The 23,827-nt window shown below is 40.9% G+C and overlaps 1 protein-coding gene across 1 annotated transcript in view; it reads right to left on the minus strand.

Annotated features, from left to right (window-relative positions):
• LOC136875858 (cardioacceleratory peptide receptor-like) overlaps nt 1-23,827 on the minus strand; it is a 293,506-nt gene that overhangs the window by 5,999 nt on the left and 263,680 nt on the right. Inside the window, exons 5-7 of the mRNA XM_068228221.1 lie at nt 20,988-21,083; nt 7,636-7,824; nt 1,021-1,140 (exon numbers count right to left, since the gene is read on the minus strand). Of these exons, the coding sequence (XP_068084322.1) occupies nt 1,021-1,140; nt 7,636-7,824; nt 20,988-21,083 (405 nt within the window). The remainder of the gene's footprint in view (nt 1-1,020; nt 1,141-7,635; nt 7,825-20,987; nt 21,084-23,827) is intronic.

A 23,827-nucleotide genomic window follows, 5' to 3' on the forward strand; every position in this document is an offset into this window, starting at 1 on the left:
GAATTTAGAGAGGTGGAAAGCTCCCCTTGTTAACAAACCGACCTTTCCAGGGGGAGGGGGAGGAATTTAATTTAGACTTTTAGTAATTTAGTGATTTAATTCAAAGTAGGCCGAAAAGTGGGAACCTAATCAGTTAAAACAGGTCGTAAGTTAACCAAGCACCGCGGTGTTTGAAACACGTATTCGGTTTCCTGGTTCTCACGACCTGTTTTAAGAGCAGGATGTCTGGGTCGGTAGATTGACTAGGGAGGATTCTAGACTTGGCCATGTTGACTATTTTATTTACCTAAGATATAATTTTCAAACTCTTGTTTTCAGTAGACCGCAGATTCTAATTCATTCTGTCCGTTAAATATTCAAGTCAAGCATTCCTCTGAAGGTGTCACAAACGAAAGAGTAAATGTTTAATACTGAAGAAAAATCACACATAATATGGCGATTACAAAATGGGAGAACAAGGGTCAGCGCCGCAAAAGAATTGGATGTATCACACTGAAGGATTTCTACAATTAGGAAGAGCAGAGAGAACACCTCATTTATTAGCGAAGACCGTGTGCGACATTATTGATCAATTTGCATTGTTGTTACTTATTTCCTTACGTATTATTGTATATTTTGCTGACATATTATTGCCATTCATACTGTGTAAACATTCCCCTCAGTCCCCCACTACAAATACTGTATTGCAAACACAGCAATAATTATTTCACTCATTTGTTTTTAACGTTTTAACTTTATTCTGTTAATTAACCGTGTAAGTGTGCAGCCTAAAGCTTGCAGACATTACATTTTTAGCAAAAATTAAATAAATTACCGGTTAGTGCGTCTATCGCCTATAACAGCCGTTAATTAGCGATCCCTTCGGAGTCGTTACTGTAATTGTTAAGAATACCGCAGAGATGAAATTTTATATCTGAGTGTGTTCCCAGTGTAGCGGGAATTGGACTGTATTAATAATATTTTACATTCTATGACAATGTTCTCCGTTCAAACCTTAATATAAAGTAAAGTCCTGCTCACCAAACACAATGACGAACGTCATTTTCACCGTCTTGATCTTAGCCCGAGGTATCAGCCCCCTGGAACTCGCTCGTCTACTGTCTTGGTCCTCTTGCTGATGCCGCAGTGTTCGATGGTCATCTGCAATGAAGAAAAGTCTATACTTAGACTACAAAAATCCCACTCAGCAAATATAATCACGTAGGAAAATATCTGAGACAAGCCCACTCAGATTTTTTCAATCCCTATTGCACATTTTTACTCGAATCCGGCACTATGTGGGTGCACTTCTTTTAATAATAATAATAATAATAATAATAATAATAATAATAATAATAATAATAATAATAATAATAATAATAATAACAGAATGTCTGTATGTCAGTGAATGCCTGTCCATGAACTACAAGCTGGAGAATCTAGAGGTCCTGGAAAGAAGAATCCTCAGAAAAATTATGGGAGCTGTCCAGAACGCAAACAGACTTAGCAAACAGATATTTGATTACTTCTGGAGAAAAAAAGACCACTACAGCATGGATTGAGGAAACGAAGAAGGATATGGAAAGGTTAAGCATCTTGGAAGACCAGCTGTTAGAAAGGAATACGTTTAGGAACACACTGAAGAATTTGCAAGGTGTTCAAGCCGCAGGAAGAACTAGGAAGACCGGAAGAGCCTGGACAGATGAACAACGGAAGCAGGCCACTGAACTCATGAAAGAGAACTGAGAAAACTCCGCACGAAGAGAAAGAAATGTTGTAGCGTGATCCTTAGTGGTCCATTCGCTTGTAAAAAAATAATAACAACAACAATATATGTATGTGCAACCCTGCCCGTTCCTCTACGGGGTCGGGTATGAAGTGAGATGAATCTTCGCAGCGAGTTTCTATGACAGGATGCCCTTCCTGACGTCAATGTCAGCAGAGGAGTTAATGGGAGAGATGAAACTAATGCCGTGGTATATGATAGTAGAAAGGGAGACGGTGAAATCCGGCGCATGGCCTACTCCTACCAGGGGATCTGTTCAAAGCTTTACGCTTCCATCCGACGGTCGAATCACCATCAACAGTGTCATACGCCCTTATTCCATACGAGCACTGCGCAGACGTTTGGAATTTAATCCAGGCTTTTGGCACGCAATCAAGTGATTATAAATTGTATACCGCCACCTCCTTTACCATGCAGGTGAACATTGTGATTGTGAAATTTTTCGACCAACTGGACTCGAACCGGCAAACCACGGTGCCTTAAAGAATGGCTACCAGGCGGAATAATAATAATAATAATAATAATAATAATAATAATAATAATAATAATAATAATAATAATAACAATAACAAGGACGAGGGCTTTGCTCTGGAATGTGGAATGTTCGTAGATATCTGAGAAGTGAGGTACGAGCTGTCAAAAACCGTACTTTTTATGCAACTTCATATTATATGCAACGGTTACGTATGTAAGAGGATACTTGATACTTGTTTCTTTTTCAAGTTATTACGGCGTGAAAGCATGTCTGTCTTTAACATAACCGTATTACGATGCCCTGGGCAAACACCTGATTAATGTACCCCCCGCTGCCCGTCCAATAAATGTTACTGCCGAGATTGTTGATTCCTTTAATTTTTTCTTTCGAAATATTATATGTTATTGTGTATGCCTTTAAAGAAGCTTATAATATGGGTATAATGAGGCACTAATGTGGCTGCCTTAGAGCGTGCCGTGTCAGGCCATAAGCAATATCCTGCGTTGTATTTGATCAGGTTCTTGTAAGGTGTGCCTTTTATGAGCATGATTATTTCATTGGGACGGCTGATAATGGCCCAAATTCTATGTGATTAAATTTTGTTTTTGGGTTCATGTACCGATGTTGATAATGTATTTGTCTAAGAAGTTCTATAGTATATTTTCCAATTTCATGAGTTTGTGAATTGCGGTCGTTATTAATGCATATACATGGACCAAATACCAAAGAGCTAAAAGTGATATGTACTAAAATTACAGCTGTCTTAGCTTCATCTAGCGTTTTAATTTGGGACAGCCCCAGGCGACGAGATGATGCTAAAGAAAAAAACGCTAATTTAGAGTCCAGTAACATCATCTTCAGAGCAAAAATTAATCATAATATTATTGGTTTTACTTTCCACTAAATACTTTTACAGTTTTAGGAAATGTCGAGATGCCACAAGTTTGTCCCTCAGGATTTTTTTACGTGCCAGTAAATCTACCTACTACAGTCTGACGTCTCCCAGCTCATTTAAATACCACCGGATTGTACCAAGATCGAGCTTGTCAAACTGGGCTAAGGAGGCCAGCGCTCTACTGTGTGAGCTACGCAGCATGCATATACAAATTTTTGATCAGCCTTAAATAATAAGCTCTCAAGATGATATATTTTAAAAACGAACTAGATTTAGATATTTTATTATATATATGTTGTTTGAAATTTTTAGTTTTTTCTCACAATTTTTACAAGGTTCGAGTTACAGACAAGGAAATTCCTCTGTCACTTCCCTTCTTTTTGATACCTACATTTGTCCGTTGCTCTGGGCGGATGCCCACATCACCCACTCCTACTTACGGCCCTGAAGGAATTTTATCGTTCTACTCTACCAGAATAAGTGGCTCTCAAGCCGAAGTGGCTTCCTGGAGGGACGTGGGTTCAACCCCCTTCATGATTTGGAACGCGATTTCCAGTTCTAGAGTGTTATATAGTCCAGAGGTTCACTCAGCCTACAGCAAAAATGAGTATCTCGTTAGTTATTGGGAGCAAAGACTGCCAGGTATAGAGCTAGTCACCCTTTCTTGTATTACTTGGCGAGGGTGTTAAATAAAGGCACAAATGAAAGCGTTTAATCTAACACAGACACACACGAACATCAGTTTGTGGTCTCTCCACTCTCACTAACTCAGTAATACTGGTTATTCACTCTATTACTTACAAATTAACACAATTACGCTAGCTACTGGGTAAACATTATACACTATTCCATTATAGTCACTTAAACTCTAATAACACAATTCCACAATTATACTCGCTGCACACTGCACATTAACACTGACACACAGTTCACAGCTTGCTCACAACACACTTACTGTTCAGTATGTCGTACACTGTCCGTACATTCACAACAGTATCCGTGCATTGTCCCTTGCCGATCGCTCCCACGATGAGCCAAAGACACAACGTTAATTCACAACAGCTGGACACAAGAGACTCTATTTCTTAAGGACAGACTCAGGCACTGCAGAGCTCATCTGGCCCACACTCCACATCAATACACTTTCAGTAGCACCAGCTCTCCGATTGAATTGAACTGTCAGGCTGAGCTCGTCCGGTGCGCCTTAAAAAAGGAGGTCTACAGGTTCCAGACCAATTCCGGTAGCTGGATACGCCCAGAACACTCTCGGCACACCCAATCGTCTTGAGGTTTCCAGAAGTGGTCAGAGGTGTCCAGGGAAATGAGAAACAGGGAGATGCTAGAGAAAGCCTAGCCTTGCACTCTCCGTCCCGACTTGTTGGCTGAGTGACGAGTTGGCCGGGTCAGTAACTCGGCAACGGTACTCGCGGCCGAAGCTAGGCTACTTTAATCCTTCCGAGGTCTTCAACAAAATAGCGGACACCGTCACATCTGCTTAGTGTCAATGTTACGAATAATGGAAGCCTTTACCTTTCTCTCCTCCAAGGGTCTCATTGTGTATAAGGAGATGGCATTGCCTTTGCATTGTTTGGTCTAGTACAGTGCTTCATAGCTGGATATTGTAATTCTCCACCCACCCCTTCCTGATTACCATAATTTTGGTTTATTTAAGTTTATGAGTAATGATTTACAGTATAATCATATCTGAAATTGGTAGGGGTTCTGAGCAGACATGAAATTCTACGCAAATTTCTAGATGATGTGTGTAACTTCTTGTTGAAACTGAGAAGAAATTTTATTTGAACATTTTGCTTGAAGAACTTCATTCTGATACCGTTAGTGACTTACTCTATAAACATCCAGTAATGCTTGCATGAAGTTCACAAAGTTTCAAGTTGTTTAAATTGAAGTGCTTGAGTTACACAGTTGAAACTCGAGTGCATATAGCGGATCGAAACATTGATGTCTCGCGTGAAGAGGTTTAGAATTAGAAGAGGCCGCGGCAGTGTTTTCGTACAGGGAACCTAGAGGAAACTGGTTTATCACAGAGACGTGCTGACTGGACGCTACTGGACTAGTAGTTCTCACAGCTCTGCCCGCGATGAAGTCAGAATCAGTTTTGAACAATGCTGGTAATAATAATAAACAATGGTATCCGCTCGTCTCTCTGACAAATTTGAATCCCTTCTCGGTCTCTACATCAACTAGCGTGTCCAACGCTATAGCCGGGAGGTACTGCTTGTACTTCCAACAGATTAGGTATTGTGTTCTATTTTAAACGCCACAGATGTACAATTACTTCAGGTTGGTCCACATTTTCTTCGTTGATCTGTCTTTTGCCTTAACAAATATTACTTTACGTACTGAGAAAATACATCAATTGTTAGTCTTGCACACTAATGTACATGCATCTTAAACCATCCAGCCGTAACACACTCCAAGTATGAAAAGCTTGAATCGTATAATGGAAACATTCGTTTAATATGAAAACGTGCAAATTTCCGGCAAACCATTAGAGTTATGAAGAACATGAATCGGGATACTTTCATAGAAAATTTAATTGTAATCCTACATGAATTCTCTTTCTTCGATAGAACAAACAGTTTCGTTATTCAGGTTTATCGGGAGAATGATACATCAAACCGTAGAAAACAATTTCCCCTGAAAAAAAAAGCAATAGTTAGAAAGAAACTGATTTTGTACACTGAAAACTTTGGTACGTTTGGTGGGCTTCTGTGCTTAATAGGAATAACAGCTCAGGGTGCATTTTAACTTTCCAGATTTGATTAACTTCATTGAAAACTTCCGTAACGCAAATATTCAGATGACGTCCATCCAAAAGACATATTTATGTCAAAAAATGCAGAAAAATTGGCTATATATTTAAAATCAGTCTACAGTGGTAAGAATAGAGGGCTTTAAAAAAGAAGCTGCAATATAGTTATGAGTGATTTCATTGTTTGTATAGAGCAGGCGTTAATGGAAATCAAAGAGGAATTTGGAAATGGGGATCACAATCCAGAAAAAGGTAATCAAAACAGTGAGATTTTTTGCAAGTTGCTTAATGTCGCGCCGTCACTGATAGGTATTATGGCGACGATGGGACAGGAAGGAGCTAGGAGTGGGAAGGAAGCGGCCGTGGCCTTAACCTGGATCCGCCCAAGATTGAATTTTTTGAGAATAAAATTGTAACTTTTAGCGTTGGATACAGTGCGCGCGGTTACAATAATAAGAGTCCAAGAAGACTGTGTAGTTTGCCGTGCCATATATGGCACGCTGGGCGGATTCAGGTTAATTAAGGTATAGCCCCAGCATTTTCATGGTGCGAAAATGGGAAATCACGGTAAACCATCTTCAGGACTGCCGACAGTGGGGTTCGAACCCACTATCTCCCGAATACTGTATAGTGGCCGCAATTAAGCGACTGCAGCTATCGAGCTCGGTATTATGAGATTTGCCGATGATATTGTTATCTTATCTGAGACTGCAGAAGATCTAAAGAAATTGCTGAATGGTATGTACGGATTCTTAAGAAGTACAAGGTGAAAATAAAATAAGTCCAAAAACGAAAGTAATGCACTACAGTCGAAGGAAGTTAGGTGATGCAGTTAATATTATATTAGGAAATGATGTCTGAAAGGAAGTAGATGACTCTAGTTACTTGGCTGGTAAAATAACTAACTATGGCAGAAGTAGGGTAGACACAGAATGCACACTAGCAAAAGCAAGGTAGGCCTTTCTTAAGACCAGAAATTTGCTCATTTCGAACATTGTTATAAGAATTAGAAGGACGATTTTGAAGACTTTCGTCTGGAGCGTGGCATTGTATGGAAGTGAAACACGGAAAGTAGGAAATATCACAGTATGAAGATAAAGTTGGAATACAAGAGGACAAATTGGGGCAAATATTTATTTATAGGAAGGGGAGTTAGGGATTGGAATAACTTACCAAGGGTGATGTTCAATAAATTTCCAATGTCATTTAAATCATTTAGGAAAAGACTGAGAAAGCAACAGATAGGGAATCTGCCACCCAGGCAACTGCCGTAAATGCAGATCACTATTGATTGATTGATTGATTGATTGATTGACGATAAGTAGCTCATAATGAAATAGAATAGAAGGTTTTGAAATGTGGTGTTACAGAATAATGCTGCAAGTTAGATGGGTAGATCGAATTACGAACGAAGAGGTACTCAATAGAATTGGCGAGCGGAGATTGATTTGGCTAAATCTGACTAAAAGAAGAGGTAGAATGATAGGGCACATAATAAGACACCCAGGACTTGTTCAATTGGTTTCTGAGGGAAGTGTAGTCAGTAAGCACGGTAGGGGTAGACAAAGGTATGAATATGACAAGCAGATTAAAGCAGATGTAAGATGTAGCAGTTATGTAGACATGAACATGTTGGCGCGGGATAGGGTGGCATGGAGAGCTGCATCAACCTAGTCTATGGACTAACGACTCAAACAACAAACGTAACATCACTGCTGACTTACTTCTCGTGGAGGATCTTGGCCGGCCGGTGGGTGTCAGCAGCTTACTCTTGCTCCAGATTGTGAGGACGATGACAGTGTAGCAGGCTGAGATGATGAGGGCTGGGATGATAAACAGCATGATGGCAACTAGGGTCATGTACAGCTGCCACTTCCAGGGTTCATCAAACTCAATCCAACACTGGTTCTGACCTAGAACAGACAAACACTTATCACTACTCTGCACAACAACAGATTCCTACAGTTAAGTATCACAAGATATCTCAATGTTCAGTTGAATACCACATCAGGAATAGAACAACATTTTGGGTGGTTAGGCCGAGTGCGCTTCCAGAGTTTCGCACGGACGTGACATCTGGACTAATCCGTTGGATTGGCACGCCACTCCAAGACTCTGCTTAGCAGGGTCCGACCGACAACATCAACAACAAAAACAAATACTAAACTGTTTTCATTTCTGTCCTGAATAGACAGTTGGCTGTGCGATCAGGGGTACGCAGCTGTGAGCTTGCATTCGGGACATAGTGTATTCGGCAGCCCTGAAGATGTTTTCCCGTGGTTTCCCATTTTCACACCAGGAAAATTACGGCCACGGCTACTTCCTTTTCACTCCTAGCCATTTTCTTTCCCATCGTCGCCATAAGACCTATCTGGGCCGGTGCGACGTAAAGCCGTTTGTAAGAAAATATTATATATTTTCGTCTCAACCCGCCGAGAGACGTGAAAGTAAGCTCTGTGTTACACCACGTGAGGGAAAGTAATTTGAAATGTACAAGAAAGCAAGATTCGAATAAAATGCGTCTGTGTGTTTGATTCAACTCTATTAAGTGAACCTTGTTTGTATGATGTGAAACCATTGCTGCAATTGGCTTCCTAAAAAAATACGAAGACCAAATAATCTGGTTCGTGAGTTTAGGAAAATATTAACGAAGCCAGCTCTCCCCATTCATTGAGACTTGTCTGTTAGGTTTGAACTCCTGAAATCAAGATCTCCTTTCGATCAGACTGCCAGGGGGCTCATCAATACGTCCTGTAAATAATGGATTTCATGAGTTGCAATTGGAGTGGAACAAAACAACTCCAATTGAGTGGGAGTGTTGAGTATTCACCAGCGGACTATAATCTCCAAAGAAAAACCTAGGATGCTGTCAATAGAGTTCGCACCACTCATGGACGATGTGGGGCTCATTGCTACATAAGAGGAGTATAAGATCCTACCTTGTGTTCGACTGTGGTGAGGAAAAACAGGCCATCCCACAATTTTCCCGAATCGTCTGATCCACTCGCTGAACAAGATCATCTGTTGGCACTCGGTTCCTTCCCTGGCCACCGGCATCATCAAGGTATGTACATCCTGCTTCAAAGTTCCTGCCCCATTGCCGCACTTCGCTGTCACTCATGGAGGTTCCGCCGTACACATTACTCATTCGTCGATGAATTTCGACTCCTTTGCTCTCCTCAGCATGAAGAAATCGAATGACAGCACGCACTTCACACTTGGCGGGAGACTCTGTTCCTCTGGGCATGTTTTCGTGCTCACTGCGCTCTCAGAACTGACAAGTGCGACGTGACGCGGTCGACGGGCATACAAGAGACACTGCGCAACACATCTGCACAATGCTTCATCGGACTGTCACTGTGGCTGTAATTTTGCGACCGATCGGAGGTTGAAAAAATAGTCCTCCTAGTAGGTGACCGCGGGTGTCTTGAAACAAGAACACAATTACAGCCATTGTTGAGTATCAGTACGTGTAGTTTAGTAATAAGATCGAATCCCTATCACGTGAAGTACAAATGGTCCTTAATAATGTTGAAGGCGATGTCATTTAGATAAGTTAAAGACAATCCGAGGCTTTTCATATGTTTCGAGGTCAAGAACGGCACAGCACTCCTACTACCAAACAGTAGCCCTATAACACAATAAATTTTTAATGGAACATGGTAGCGATCAGAACGATAAAGGTAGACAGGGTTCGTAGATGGACCACTTCTCCTAGTTGACTTCAGATTCCTCATGTTGATCCCTATTACTTTTATATTTGTATGTAACTAATAACACTGTGTACTAACCATAACATTAGTAAAATAAAATAAAATAAATAAATGAACAAATAAAAGGTCTGAGAGGAAATAGATATAGATATACTAAGATTGTTGAGGGAAGAGTCCATCTACGATGTTAAGTACTGTACCAGGAAAAGTTGTGGGCAAAGGGCATGAGTAGAACTTCAGGGAGTGGAACTGGGTTTTGGAGCCGATACAGAGAAGGATAGTCTCGCAGAGCGAATAATAGATGGTAAATAATTTTTTTCTTAAAACGATTTATTAATTTTTCACCCTGCGGTATGATTATTGACTCAAATTTTGCATAGAAATTAAATGTCGAAAATAATCTCCTTAAAAAAAAGGCATAAATATCATTGGTTTCAAAGTCTTTCATATGTGGGAATTTCCACCTAAAGTCTTTTTAAACCTAAGCACACTTTTATAATGAGAAATTATCAAAGTTTTCAGTTCGTCAATCTCGATATATAGCACACTTGAAAGCCTACAGTCTTTCTACTGAAATTAAATTTATCACTTTTGAGAAATTATGAAAATTGTTCACACGCGACACTGAAGTTTCACTGTTCAAAATAAATGAAAAAGTTTAGTCAGTTTGTTACTCACTTATGACAAGAACTGTTGCTACCAAATGTCGAAAGATGGACGTCTGGAATGTTCCATGTAGAATCAGGATTGGCGATGTTGACGTTCCCAATGAGGTGATGATGGCTGGAACTGGATCACGTTGAGTTGTAGCTTGTTCGGGTGATTTTCGCACACGAAAATGGCGTATGAAGAATCACAGTCCTTTCTGTACGAAATGCTATTGAAACGTTCATAATCACACAGTTCACATAAACAAAAAAAAAAGAAAGTAAGTCGATAAGCACAGTCTTTGAACACAGTCTGAAGTTGCTAGGGATTATTTTCTGCTAATCCTGTTACTATAATGTTATATTAACACAGAAAAATTCTCACTTTTTCACTCAAATTACTACTGTGAGTCTTATGTTGGTGTGACGTGAATATGAGTTCTGGTAATTCTAAGTATTAGGCTCAGTAAAAGTTCAATGTTACTTGAAGTTACCTAAGTCCACACGTAATGAAATAGTTAATATTTGTACTCCAATAAGTTCACTCGCGTTACAGTCTTAAATGTCTTTAGGATTATATTGTAATCGCAACGCGGTATACTAACTGCAGTGCGACGTCCTTTAATAATTCTATCGGTGATAGAATTTCGCGTTCCGGAGATACGACGGAAAGTACTTCTACCGTGACTGCGCGAACATACTGTACGCGGGCCGGTCTCTTCGCTATCTCACTCACACAGCTGTTTGCTTGTCCTTGTACTAGTTTGCGGGCTGTCTGGCCTTGACATATATAGATACCAGCGCAGGGAGGGGTGGCGGCTCTCTCGGCCTTGTGACCATGATTACGTAATTTCGTTGAGACTTTAAATTATTATAACTCAACAACCGTTTGATGAATTAATTTGAAATTTACAGGGATTAACTTTTATGATGTTTGCTATAATTCAGCGTTTGTCCCGTTGAAATTGGTTAAGGCGTTAAAAAGCTGTTAAAAGAAAATTTCTTTCGAGAAATATCTCTAGGGGAGGTGAGCTTCAAGCGACAGGTGACGTCACTTGACTCCGCCTAGCGCACTCGTAGGGTCTGGCACATACTGGAACATTCTTTACATGGATGTTCGTACGTCGGTCGGATCTTTAATGCTGGAAATAACATTTCTTTCAATTAACATGGACCAGGACCTAGGCCTTCCTGGTACATCTTCCCCTTGGTTGGACGAAAAGAAAATACGCAGGATTTTCTTTTCCAGGCTTTACTCTTCCTGTGGTACATATTGTTTTACATTGGCTGAGTTATAAATACCCTCGAAAGTGCCGTCCAGTTTTGCAATTTCATAAGCCCCGTTTCTCAATACAGTGCGGACACGGTAAGGACCTACGAATAGTGGACAGAACTTAGCGTAAATCCTTCTCTCAGGGTTGGAAGTAGCTGGTCTCCGTATTAAAATAAGGTCTCCAGGATTCAATGGTCTTCTGAACTTCCTATTACGCTGGCGTCGTTCTCTGAGGGCGGCTGCATGTCTTAATCTGGTACTTTCAGCATCCAATTTTATGTGATAGTATGAAGAAGTTCCGTCAAGGCAACTAAAGAAATTCATGCCGTGGAATCTTCTGATAATATCCTTAAGTAATGGAGGACGGTCATATTCTAAGGTCAGTCGGTCATTTAGGACCCTTGCGTCGAGGCAAATTCTGATACTGCCGTTAGGCTTACGTACTATGGCCAATGGATTCAAGTACTTAGTTACGCAAGGCGAAATTATCCCATCATCTGTCATTTTATGAATTAAGTTACGAACTTCTTCTCGATATTTCTCGGGTACGGGATATGGTTTCTTCTGATAAGGAGACAAGTCATTTACATCAAGATGATATTCGTAGTCAGCTATCTCTCCAGGCTTGTCATCGAATACACATGCAAATTTCTGTAGAACGTCATTTTTAGCCTCCTCCAATTTTAATTTAATTTCCGGGTCTTCAACCACACTGGCTATTGACATTATATAATCCGGACCTATAATGGAGTTCTCATTGAATAGGGACTCTGCGTCGTCCTCACTTTGGTCACCCTTTCTACTTTCTGCTACGGCTGGCGCAACCTCGCTTACAGCGGGCTTAATAATGTCACCACCGGCTTCTTCAAAACGGGCTCCCTTCTCTTGAACTTCCAGGTCACTTCGTCCTACCAGCTGTAGTTCTACGGAATTATTCTGTAATCTTACGAGGTTGGCATCATAGTCAATGGTTCCTTTGTATTTGATCATAAAATCTGATCCAAGTATTAAGTTGAAGTTAAGACGTGATACTACCAAAAATATGTGTTCGAACATCTGACTGTTAATTTCAAACTCTAAAAATGCCTGGGATTTGCATTTAACAATCTTATCAGGAACTATCCCTCTTACTTTAATCTGAGCTGCAGGTAATAACAAAACATTGTTCTGATCTTTCAGCGAGTCTACAAGCTTATCAGAAATTAAAGAAGCTTGCGCTCCAGAATCGATGAGCGTAATCACCTGTAGGTTGCCTGTGCGTACTGTTATGACAGGTAATGAACGTGTAATAATTGGCCTTAGTGTTTGTGCGTCTTCGAATAGTAATTCGGAATCGTCAATATGCCAGTAATTGATAACAGCAGTACAATAATTTGACGTTTCGACCTCATCGTGTTCGGTAGTCAATCTCCCTATTGCGAGATCGGCGTTTTTTTTATAGCGCCTGTTGGGTCAGGATCAGGTGATCTTTGTTCTCTTGGTCCGAATTGACGTTGATATTCCAGGGATGTCGCTCCAGGTTCATCAGGATTACGGTTTCTCTCCCTGATGTATTCCCGTGTGTCCTTCCATCTACTTTCGAGTTCTCGCCGTCTGGCCTCACGATTTCCTTCAGGAGTGCTTTCGCGCTGTCTCCATGAATTCCTAGGTTGGTAAGGATGTCTATCCTGATTCCTCTGACGTCTAAAATTCCGGAATCTGGTTGGGTTAGTAGGGCTTAATCTGCCTTCTTCACGTATCCTGGGTTCCTCTCTCTCCGGAGGTTTTATTTCCGCAGAATTCGTATTTATTTCTCGACTCCTGTTAGTTTTCGGACTAGATTGGGTATTAGCCGTATCTAACCTACGCAAAGTAGCGTCAAAATGCTCCAATGTTTTAATGTTGGCAGCGACTAGTATCTCTTGAACATGAGGCGGATATTGAAGTGTCAGGATCTGAATAAGTTCAATATCTGGCAAAGGTGGATCTAAAAACTGGAGTTTCTTTAATTGCATTAGACAGTAATCTGAATATCGGGAAGTATTGACTGAAGTATTGTATTTGCTAGAGTAGAGTTGCATCTTGACAAGGTGCTGTCTTTCTGAATCCCAAAAGCGTTTAAGAAGTGCCTGTTTAAAGTCATCATAGTTTTTAAAATTGCTCTTAAAAGCTATGAACCATGATAAGGCTCGTCCTTCTAGAAGTTTGGATACTACTCTAAGTTTCCTATCGTCCTCTACCCTATTCTCTTCCAGGTAATCGTCGACATTTAACAAAAATTCTCGAGCAGTGTACTCATCACGTCCTGAAAATTTGACTGGTTTGTCATCTGGTACTTTAATAAGGGTAGTTGTATTGTGTATTTCCCTCGACGAACCAGGAATTGTGACGTCAGTTGTATGTTTTTTAAGTTTAATTTGATTCATTTCTTCGGACAAATTTTTAATTTTAGAATTAATTGAGGTGTCTAAACTTTTTATTTCATTTCTCAAGTCAGTTTTAATGACTTGTACGTCTTTACAGAAAGCAGCTATCTGGGTATGCGTGCTATCTAGCTGTCCTGTAATACGCTTGTCGAGTTCTCCTTGCGTGCTCTTAATTAATCCTATCTCGCTTCGTAATTTACCCACGTCGCTCTTTAATGCATCTCGCAAGGTTTCCTGCACCTGAGCTAACTTTGCTTGAGTTTGTGAGATGTTACCATGGGATTCTTGAAATTCAGTCCGTAAATCTTTAAGTTCAGTGGAAAATGCTTGAACGGAAGGAAGAACATTTCTAAGATCTTTGTCTAAAGACTTGACTACCTCTGTCTTTATTTCTTCCTTAATAGACTCTAAATTTTCAACAAACTGATCCCGCATGTTTTTCAATGTAGCTTCGACTTGTGCACTAGAATCAGTAAGTTTCTTTTCGAGGCGAGTTCCAGCTTCACGGAATCGTTGCTCGATAAGGGCACTAGATTCAGTGAGTCTTTTATTAATGACTTTATCCGCTTCAGCAAACTTAATGTCCAAGGTCCTGTCAATTTTAGAAGTTAAGTCTTCAACCTTACTATTTGACTCAGTTAACTGCGCTTGAAGTTGAGTATTTTGTGCCTGCATTTGTTGTTGAAGTTGAGTATTTTGAGCCTGTAGTTGGGAATTAGACTCGATCATTTGAGCCTGCAATTGGTTATTAGACTCTACCATTTGTGACTGTAGTTGTGTTATCTGGTTATTAGACCTATCAATCTTGGCATTCTGATCGTTAATGCTAAGCCTGAGAGCTTCGATTGCTGCAAGTAAGTTATCCATGTTTCCGGAATATTCGATAAGTCAAATACAACAAATTCTTCGTGTTCGTAATGATTGCAGTCGGATCCTGTGCGCAAAATACAATGACTTGAATCGAACCCTGAATATTGCGATTATTACGGGCGCATCATCTGTTATTATAGCACGGCTCCAAGTTGAACCCTTGAAGTTGCGACGTCATTTATTATTATAGCACGGTTCCAAAATCGAGCCCTTGAAGTTGCGGCGCCATCTATTATTTTACTATCCTCTCTGTACCAGGAAAAGTTGTGGGCAAAGGGCATGAGTAGAACTTCAGGGAGTGGAACTGGGTTTTGGAGCCGATACAGAGAAGGATAGTCTCGCAGAGCGAATAATAGATGGTAAATAATTTTTTTTCTTAAAACGATTTATTAATTTTTCACCCTGCGGTATGATTATTGACTCAAATTTTGCATCGAAATTAAATGTCGAAAATAATCTCCTTAAAAAAAATGGCATAAATATCATTGGTTTCAAAGTCTTTCATATGTGGGAATTTCCACCTAAAGTCTTTTTAAACCTAAGCACACTTTTATAATGAGAAATTATCAAAGTTTTCAGTTCGTCAATCTCGATATATAGCACACTTGAAAGCCTACAGTCTTTCTACTGAAATTAAATTTATCACTTTTGAGAAATTATGAAAATTGTTCACACGCGACACTGAAGTTTCACTGTTCAAAATAAATGAAAAGGTTTAGTCAGTTTGTTACTCACTTATGACAAGAACTGTTGCTACCAAATGTCGAAAGATGGACGTCTGGAATGTTCCATGTAGAATCAGGATTGGCGATGTTGACGTTCCCAATGAGGTGATGATGGCTGGAACTGGATCACGTTGAGTTGTAGCTTGTTCGGGTGATTTTCGCACACGAAAATGGCGTATGAAGAATCACAGTCCTTTCTGTACGAAATGCTATTGAAACGTTCATAATCACACAGTTCACATAAACAAAAAAAAAAGAAAGTAAGTCGATAAGCACAGTCTTTGAACACAGTCTGAAGTTGCTAGGGATTATTTTCTGCTAATCCTGTTACTATAATGTTATATTAACACAGAAAAGTTCTCACTTTTTCACTCAAATTACTACTGTGAGTCTTATGTTGGTGTGACGTGAATATGAGTTCTGGTAATTCTAAGTATTAGGCTCAGTAAAAGTTCAATGTTACTTGAAGTTACCTAAGTCCACACGTAATGAAATAGTTAATATTTGTACTCCAATAAGTTCACTCGCGTTACAGTCTTAAATGTCTTTAGGATTATATTGTAATCGCAACGCGGTATACTAACTGCAGTGCGACGTCCTTTAATAATTCTATCGGTGATATAATTTCGCGTTCCGGAGATACGACGGAAAGTACTTCTACCGTGACTGCGCGAACATACTGTACGCGGGCCGGTCTCTTCGCTATCTCACTCACACAGCTGTTTGCTTGTCCTTGTACTAGTTTGCGGGCTGTCTGGCCTTGACATATATAGATACCAGCGCAGGGAGGGGTGGCGGCTCTCTCGGCCTTGTGACCATGATTACGTAATTTCGTTGAGACTTTAAATTATTATAACTCAACAACCGTTTGATGAATTTTTTTTTTTGCTAGGGGCTTTACGTCGCGCCGACACAGATAGGTCTTATGGCGACGATGGGATAGGAAAGGCCTAGGAGTTGGAAGGAAGCGGCCGTGGCCTTAATTAAGGTACAGCCCCAGCATTTGCCTGGTGCGAAAATGGGAAACCACGGAAAACCATTTTCAGGGCTGCCGATAGTGGGATTCGAACCTACTATCTCCCGGATGCAAGCTCACAGCCGCACGCCTCTACGCGCACGGCCAACTCGCCCGGTCGTTTGATGAATTAATTTGAAATTTACAGGGATTAACTTTTATGATGTTTGCTATAATTCAGCGTTTGTCCCGTTGAAATTGGTTAAGGCGTTAAAAAGCTGTTAAAAGAAAATTTCTTTCGAGAAATATCTCTAGGGGAGGTGAGCTTCAAGCGACAGGTGACGTCACTTGACTCCGCCTAGCGCACTCGTAGGGTCTGGCACATACTGGAACATTCTTTACATGGATGTTCGTACGTCGGTCGGATCTTTAATGCTGGAAATAACATTTCTTTCAATTAACATGGACCAGGACCTAGGCCTTCCTGGTACAGTACACAACACTGCTTCATCTGAAACTGCACTCTTTTACGGTTAATACTACTACATGCGCCTGCAGCCATCAGTTCACGGAGCAGTTGTTAACTACGACTGGAAGCCACTTCAAATGGACGCCATCGATTGGCTCTCTGGTTGCTGGCGAGATTGTTGTGAAGCTCTAACAAACCCGAAAGTCCTCTCGACTATAAAACTGGCACACTCTCACAGTGGAGGATGTCCTACAGTCCCCACGTTCAGCTGTCTTGCATTGTACAAATGGCATTGCAGTGTAGTCTAGGCGGTTTAACCCTTCACTCTAAGAAAGACAGATGCCAACGGCAATAGATAAGCTGTTAGGTACTCTTGGGCAATATCATGTTTATAAAAGCTCCTTCAAGGATAACGTCAGCCTCCGTATCCCAAGATTACTGGTTCAAACCAGGCTGAGGAAGTCAGATGATGAAGGGCGGAAAGCAGTCCATTTGACACTTCATGTCATACGATGTCGGCAAGTAAAAGTGTCATGACAACATTAATTAAATCTCAGCCATAGATCACCCAAGGGTGATTCGGTATACTCTGCCACCTGGTGGAGCTTAATGAAACATCGAAACTGACGCACATGAAGCATACATGGCTCAAAGTAAAATTTCCTGCACACAGTAACTGCGACCATACGATTATTATTATTATTATTATTATTATTATTATTATTATTATTATTATTATTATTATTATTATTATAGTTCTTTCTTCCTTTCTTAATCGGTTTACCCTCCAGGGTCGGTTTTTCCCTCGGATTCAGTGAGGGACCCCAACTCTACCGCCTCAAGCGCAGCGTCCTGGAGCGTGAGACTTTAGGTCGGGCATACAACGGGGGAGGGGGACCAGTACCTCGGCCAGACAGCCTCCCCTGCTATGTTGAACAGGGGCCTTGTGGAGGGATGGGGAATATTGGAATAGGCAGGCAAGGAAGAAGTAAGAAGTGGCCGTGGCTTCAAGTTAAGTACCATCCTGGCATTTGCCTGGAGGAGAAGTGGGTACCACGGAAAACCACTTCGAGGATGGCTGAGATGTGAATAGAACCCACCTCTACTCAGCTGACCTCCCGAGGCTGAGTGGACCCCGTTCCAGCTCTCATACCACTTTTCAAATTTCGTAGCAGAGCTGGGAATCCAACTCGGCCTCTGGGGGTGGCAGCTGATCACGCTAACCAATACACCACAGAGGCGGACTATTATTGTTATTAGTATTTCAATAAAATATCAGTTTTGGTATTAAGTTTTCCTTGGAGGAATCTGCCACAGAACTGGATGCCTCACCTTACATATCCCGTCATCAGAAGGTTACTAGAGTCGTCTATTTTGAGAAATTAGCCATCTCCAAACGGTTAAAATTTTCAGAAAATAAACATGAAATCAGAGAGTTTAACGAATGGGTTTTAACACATATTTTATAAGCTTAATGATGTATAAAAGATTTACAATGAATTTGATACAATACCAACCTTTTATTTGTATAACTTTCTTTGCTAGTGGCTTTACGTCGCAACGACACAGATAGGTCGTATTGCGACGATGGGACCGGAAAGGCCTAGGAGTTGGAAGGAAATGGCCGTGACCTTTATTAAGGTACAAGTCCAGCATTTGCCTGGTGTGAAATGGGAAACCACAGAAAACCTGCCGACAGTGGGATTCGAATCCACTATCTCCCGGATGCAAGCTCACAGCCGCGTGCCTATGACCGCACGGCCAACTCGCCCGGTATATTTGTATAATTATTATTTGGAATATTTCAATTTCAAAATTACAGATTATCCGTTGTATATGGATTATATAGAATTAATACGGATTTTAGAAAGCCATAACCTGCTACTGTATGTGCCAAATAATAAACACTGAAATTATTGGTCACCTGCTGTCCACGTGTTTCTAGTAGCGGCGATTGGCAATTAGAAGTGGGGGCGGGAGAATGTACAGACAACAAATGTACTCGGTTTCGTGGGCGATAGGTGAAGGTGGTCGGTGGGAGGGGGAGGAGGGGGGGGGTGTATATACATCAGAACTTAAGAAAGAAAGGCTACAAAATGTTCAGTTTTGACGCTGTATGAGCAAATTTCGACAGAGGTAAAGGTTGATAATTTACCAACTTAGATGGGGTAATAACAGTTTTTTGAGATATTGATTCAATACAATAAACCTTTCAAAAAAGGAACAATATTGCACATGTATTACAATTAAATATAAGTACGGCGTGATTATACAATTAAAAATCATTTTTTGATTACTAACTAAGAGACTGGCAGACTGAAGAATGGGCGCGGAAAGCGGGTGGTTCATACCTCAGTGTCCAAGACCTTGGGCAAACAATATACATCTAATACCCCTCCTTGCAGCATATTCAAATTCTACACTACTTCCTGTGGCGCTATACAAATCGGCTAGCCGGGACGAACGACTTCTTGTGGGTATTTCTGCTAATAATTTTCTTAATAATTGAAGAAATAAAAATAAATAACCTGATAAGAAACAGCATTTGTACAAATTTCTTGTTTTAATAACTTCTAGTTTCAGCCTGTTTCCAGTCATTCGACCGGGTCATGAATGGAACGAATGAAGCCCCCATCTAGCGGCGAAGATAGGAATTGTGTCGGCTGCCGAAGCCTCGCACTCCTCTGGGGCAATGATTAATGGCTGACAGATGAAATGAAATGATATTGGAGAGTGTTGCTGGAATGAAAGATGACAAGGAAAACCGTAGTACCCGGAGAAAAACCTGTCCCGCCTCCGCTTTATCCAGAAAAATTCTCACATGGAATGACCGAGATTTGAACCACGGAACCCAGCTGTGAGAGGTCGGCGTGCTGACGCCAGGGCCACGGAGGTTATATCCGGAAAATGGAATAAAAATATGTTTTGTCCACAAAGTGAGGGGCAACTGCCCTCCCCCCATCGCCCTTCTAATCACCACTACTGTAAATTTCTTAGCCGACAATGTAGGGGTCCCCATATTGCGGAAAACGTAAACTTAGTCAATTTCCTGAATTGTACCGAAAATTGAAGGAATAAAGGGCCCGGAAATATTTCAAATTGTGAGTCTCACATAGCTCTATCAAACTAAAAAATTTGAGAATCACTTCCGGCCTGAATGCAGTTCCGAAAAAAACAGCCTAAAATCGCTTGTTTCTTTACTCGTTTTTTAATTCAAACCCTAGCCAAATCAACATATTTACATAATTTTTCTATAATGTGTTCCTTGGTTCAATAACCTCATGCGTTTTTTGATTTTTGAAAAATGTCCACACCGAATGCAGTTATAAGTGCTTGAGTGAAACTCTGCAATGACTCACATTAGCGCTCGTAGTGGTAGAAAAAAGCAAACTGTTAATCTAATCGAGCGGATAAGGATGATTAAGGAAAGTGTTGTAATTTCTAGGAATAAATAAAGAATATATTCTCATAATTCATTATATTTTATTTAACTAAAACTCGTAGCTCATATCCCTAGGATGTTTTCAACATTGAGTTGCTTGCCTGAAGAGCTAGAACTGTGGATTTATCGCGTCACGTTACACAACTTTTCGGATGACTCCCAGTCATATGACTTATTTATGTCAAAACAAAGGCTAAATACGTCACACTTCATCCTGCCCAGCACGCCTCATTTTGGCATCGCCGTCCCTTGTTATGGTTTTCCTATAACCACATAAAGTTTGATGATGCTGTTCGATGATACAACGAGCCTTTCGGCTGATGAACAAACAGACTGGTTTTCATAAGTTATATGTGATGTGCTACTTTTTATAGTTAAATAAAATGAGCTTATTCTTGCCAGACAAAATGTAGGCTAATCTATTCTTATCTAGCTTTACTGTACCAAGATTCGATCTCTCGCTATATACTCTACCGCTCTGGGCTCAAACTAGGTGATCAGAGGCAATTCTAATGGAAGATAATTCATTCAAAACTTAGGGAAACACAAGTGATCATCTTGTGTGTACTGTACTTACCTTGTATAGCCTTCTCCTGGTAGAAGATCACTATGGGAATAGAGAAGACAGCGCTGAGGAACCACGCTGCAGCTACCAGGACCCTCGCTCGGCGCCCTGCAATGCGAAGTAATGCCTTTCCGAATGAAATAGTAAGAAAAATAATAATAACATTGATATTTCAAGGCCTGTACTTGTATTCATGATATGGGCTTTTGGGCTTATGCCGTGTCAAGAACAAGGTGAACTCTTTAAGTTTCGCAGAGAACTTTTTTCGGCGTCTTCAGAAGGAAACGTCGACTGTTCACGAGCAAGACTTCTGCAATAATGAGGGTTTGAAATTAAGAATGCTTTGTTGTTGGAGCTGTAGTGGTACACTCATTCAGCACCAGATGGCTCGTTGTGATATAACGGTGTGATAGAACATCTTAACTGGAGCTTAATGTTGTCGTCCGCTCCCGCTTGGAGCGCTGTGCCAGCATATAGCCCGCCACCTGGTGACAAATAAGCGTACCACTACAGCTCCGGCAATAAACAATTCTTAAATTCAAACCCTCATTATTGTAGAAGCCTTTCTCGTGAACCGTCGACATTTTCTTCTGAGGACAAGGAGAAAAATTATCTGCGAAACCTAAGGAGTTTCACCTTGTTTTCTTGAAACGGCAAAAGCCCAAAAGCCTACATTATGCCTACAAGAACAATTATGTTCTATTTTACATACACATTAGAGAACTGCAAGACCAGGTATGTAGACCATAATATTGTTATGGTCTAACACCCGGCAAGGTCGGCAACCCAACAAACGCTTCTGTGGAGTAGAGTTGCATACGACAACCCAATGTGAAAAATCAAACTGAGTCTGTTAATCTTCGATCCTTTCTATCTGTGTCAAAACGTGCCCCTTCAGGTAATTCCACTGTTTGCCGAAGAACTATACCACCATCTCCACCGCCACCACCTCCATGTTATTTACGCTGCACTGGACTCTATTCTACTTTCTACAAGGCGGCGTTTCTTTTTTTCAATTGTCTTTCCGTCGCACCGACATAGATAGGTTTTATGTCGACGATGGGACAGGAAAGGGCTACGAGTTAGAAGGAAGCGGCCGTGGCCTTAATTAAGGTACAGCCCCAGAATTTGCCTGCTGTGAAAATTGGAAACCACGGAAGACCATCTTCAGGGCTGCCGGCAGTGGGGTTCGAACCCACTATCTCCCGGATGCAAGCTCACATTTGCGCACCCCTAACCGCATGGCCAACTCGCCCGGTGGTGTTTCCTAAGCGATAATATACTCAAGGGAAAAACCGATCCGATATGAATTGTTCGTCTGAGAAATGAGCTTAAGCTGAATATACAAAATACTGTTTTCCTGACATTTAGGAGAGGGGACCACATGCAGTTTTCTTTTTTTGAGACCAAGAACTTAAGTCCGTAAACATTTTTAAATACTTGGGTGTAATTTTTCTAATCAAAGGTAACGTATTCATCCTCCATCTCACGGACCGTCTAAATACAGTCATGAAAGCAATGCCTGACGTTAAGCATCTGAGAAACTTGTTTTTAGAAACGGCCATAAATATGTTTCACAAAAAAGAAAAAAAAGCTCTATAGTAATGCATGGCTCGGAAAACATTTGGGAATATTTGAGTCTAAGGCTACTAGAAAAATAGAGATGTTGAAGGCAAACTACTTGAAACGTGCATTATGCCTCTCCAAGTATTCCTCTTACCTGCTTGTGTATGAGTTACCCAGAGAGGAATTTTTGTTTGGAGGAGCTAATAACACAGTTGTTAATCCCGGCCACAACACCGTATGCACATCTGATTCGAGACCTACGGTCGAAGAAAACCGACATCTGGGAAAATTTCTACTCTACCGATGCCGATAAATCAAAAGTGGGTTCTAGGTGGGTATGATCGGCGGCACCTACTAACAAGGTTCTCTGTTCATGGGTTTCATGACAAATTATGTAACGTACCAGGTGTATTTTTCCTTCATTCATAATATTGGCCACCGGCTTCTACACACTTCGACCATCTATAAGGTAAGTTATGAATATAATGCCAGAAAAAACTGCTTGTCTTTTAGAGAAAAAACATTTATTGAGCATTTTACAACTTCCTCGAAACTGCTGATGTGCAGCTCTGCGAGCGCGTGCCCCATTGATGCGAAGAGGCGATAGACGGGGCCAGGTCGGGGCAGTCAGGCGGGTGCGGAAAGATGCCCCATCCAAGCGATTTCAAGGTGCCTTTCGCTGGTTTTGCTGTGTGAGACGGCGCATTGTCGTGTAACAAAATCACTTTGCCATGTCTTCTGGCCCATTCTAGTCGTCTTTCGATCAATGCGTTATTTAAATTAATAATTTGTTGGCGATAGTATTATGCATTATCGGTTTCTCCGGGCAATTGCTCATCTTCGCACTTTTATGGTCTACCAGAGTGCGCTGTCTTTCACATTGAAATCACCACGTTTAAATGTTCTAATCGATGGAGCGTGTTCGAAAAGCAATGCGTGTCGCAAATGTTCTTTCTCGGGCACAAACGTCGACATGATCACTGAATGATACAACACAGACGCTAGTGTTTGGCGGACTCAGGTTGTGTGTGTTGGTAGGTTAATGTCAGACGAACAAAGTGACGTATGTGCCAAATTCATACGCTGCGTACTGTTCGCTGGCGCCATCTCTTAGTGAAACTGGAAATGAGTTATGCATACACCTGGTACAGCATTATCATGAACCAGGTCCGAACTACCTCTGCTCGAGATGAGGCACTCACTGTACTAGGTACCACGTGTCAAGTTGTCAAGAACGATTGGAATCACTCATAAAATTTTGTAATGAAGATTGATGTTATTTAATT

The sequence above is a fragment of the Anabrus simplex genome, chromosome 6, assembly GCF_040414725.1.
Source record: "Anabrus simplex isolate iqAnaSimp1 chromosome 6, ASM4041472v1, whole genome shotgun sequence".
In the NCBI taxonomy this organism is placed as follows: Eukaryota; Metazoa; Arthropoda; class Insecta; order Orthoptera; family Tettigoniidae; genus Anabrus; species Anabrus simplex.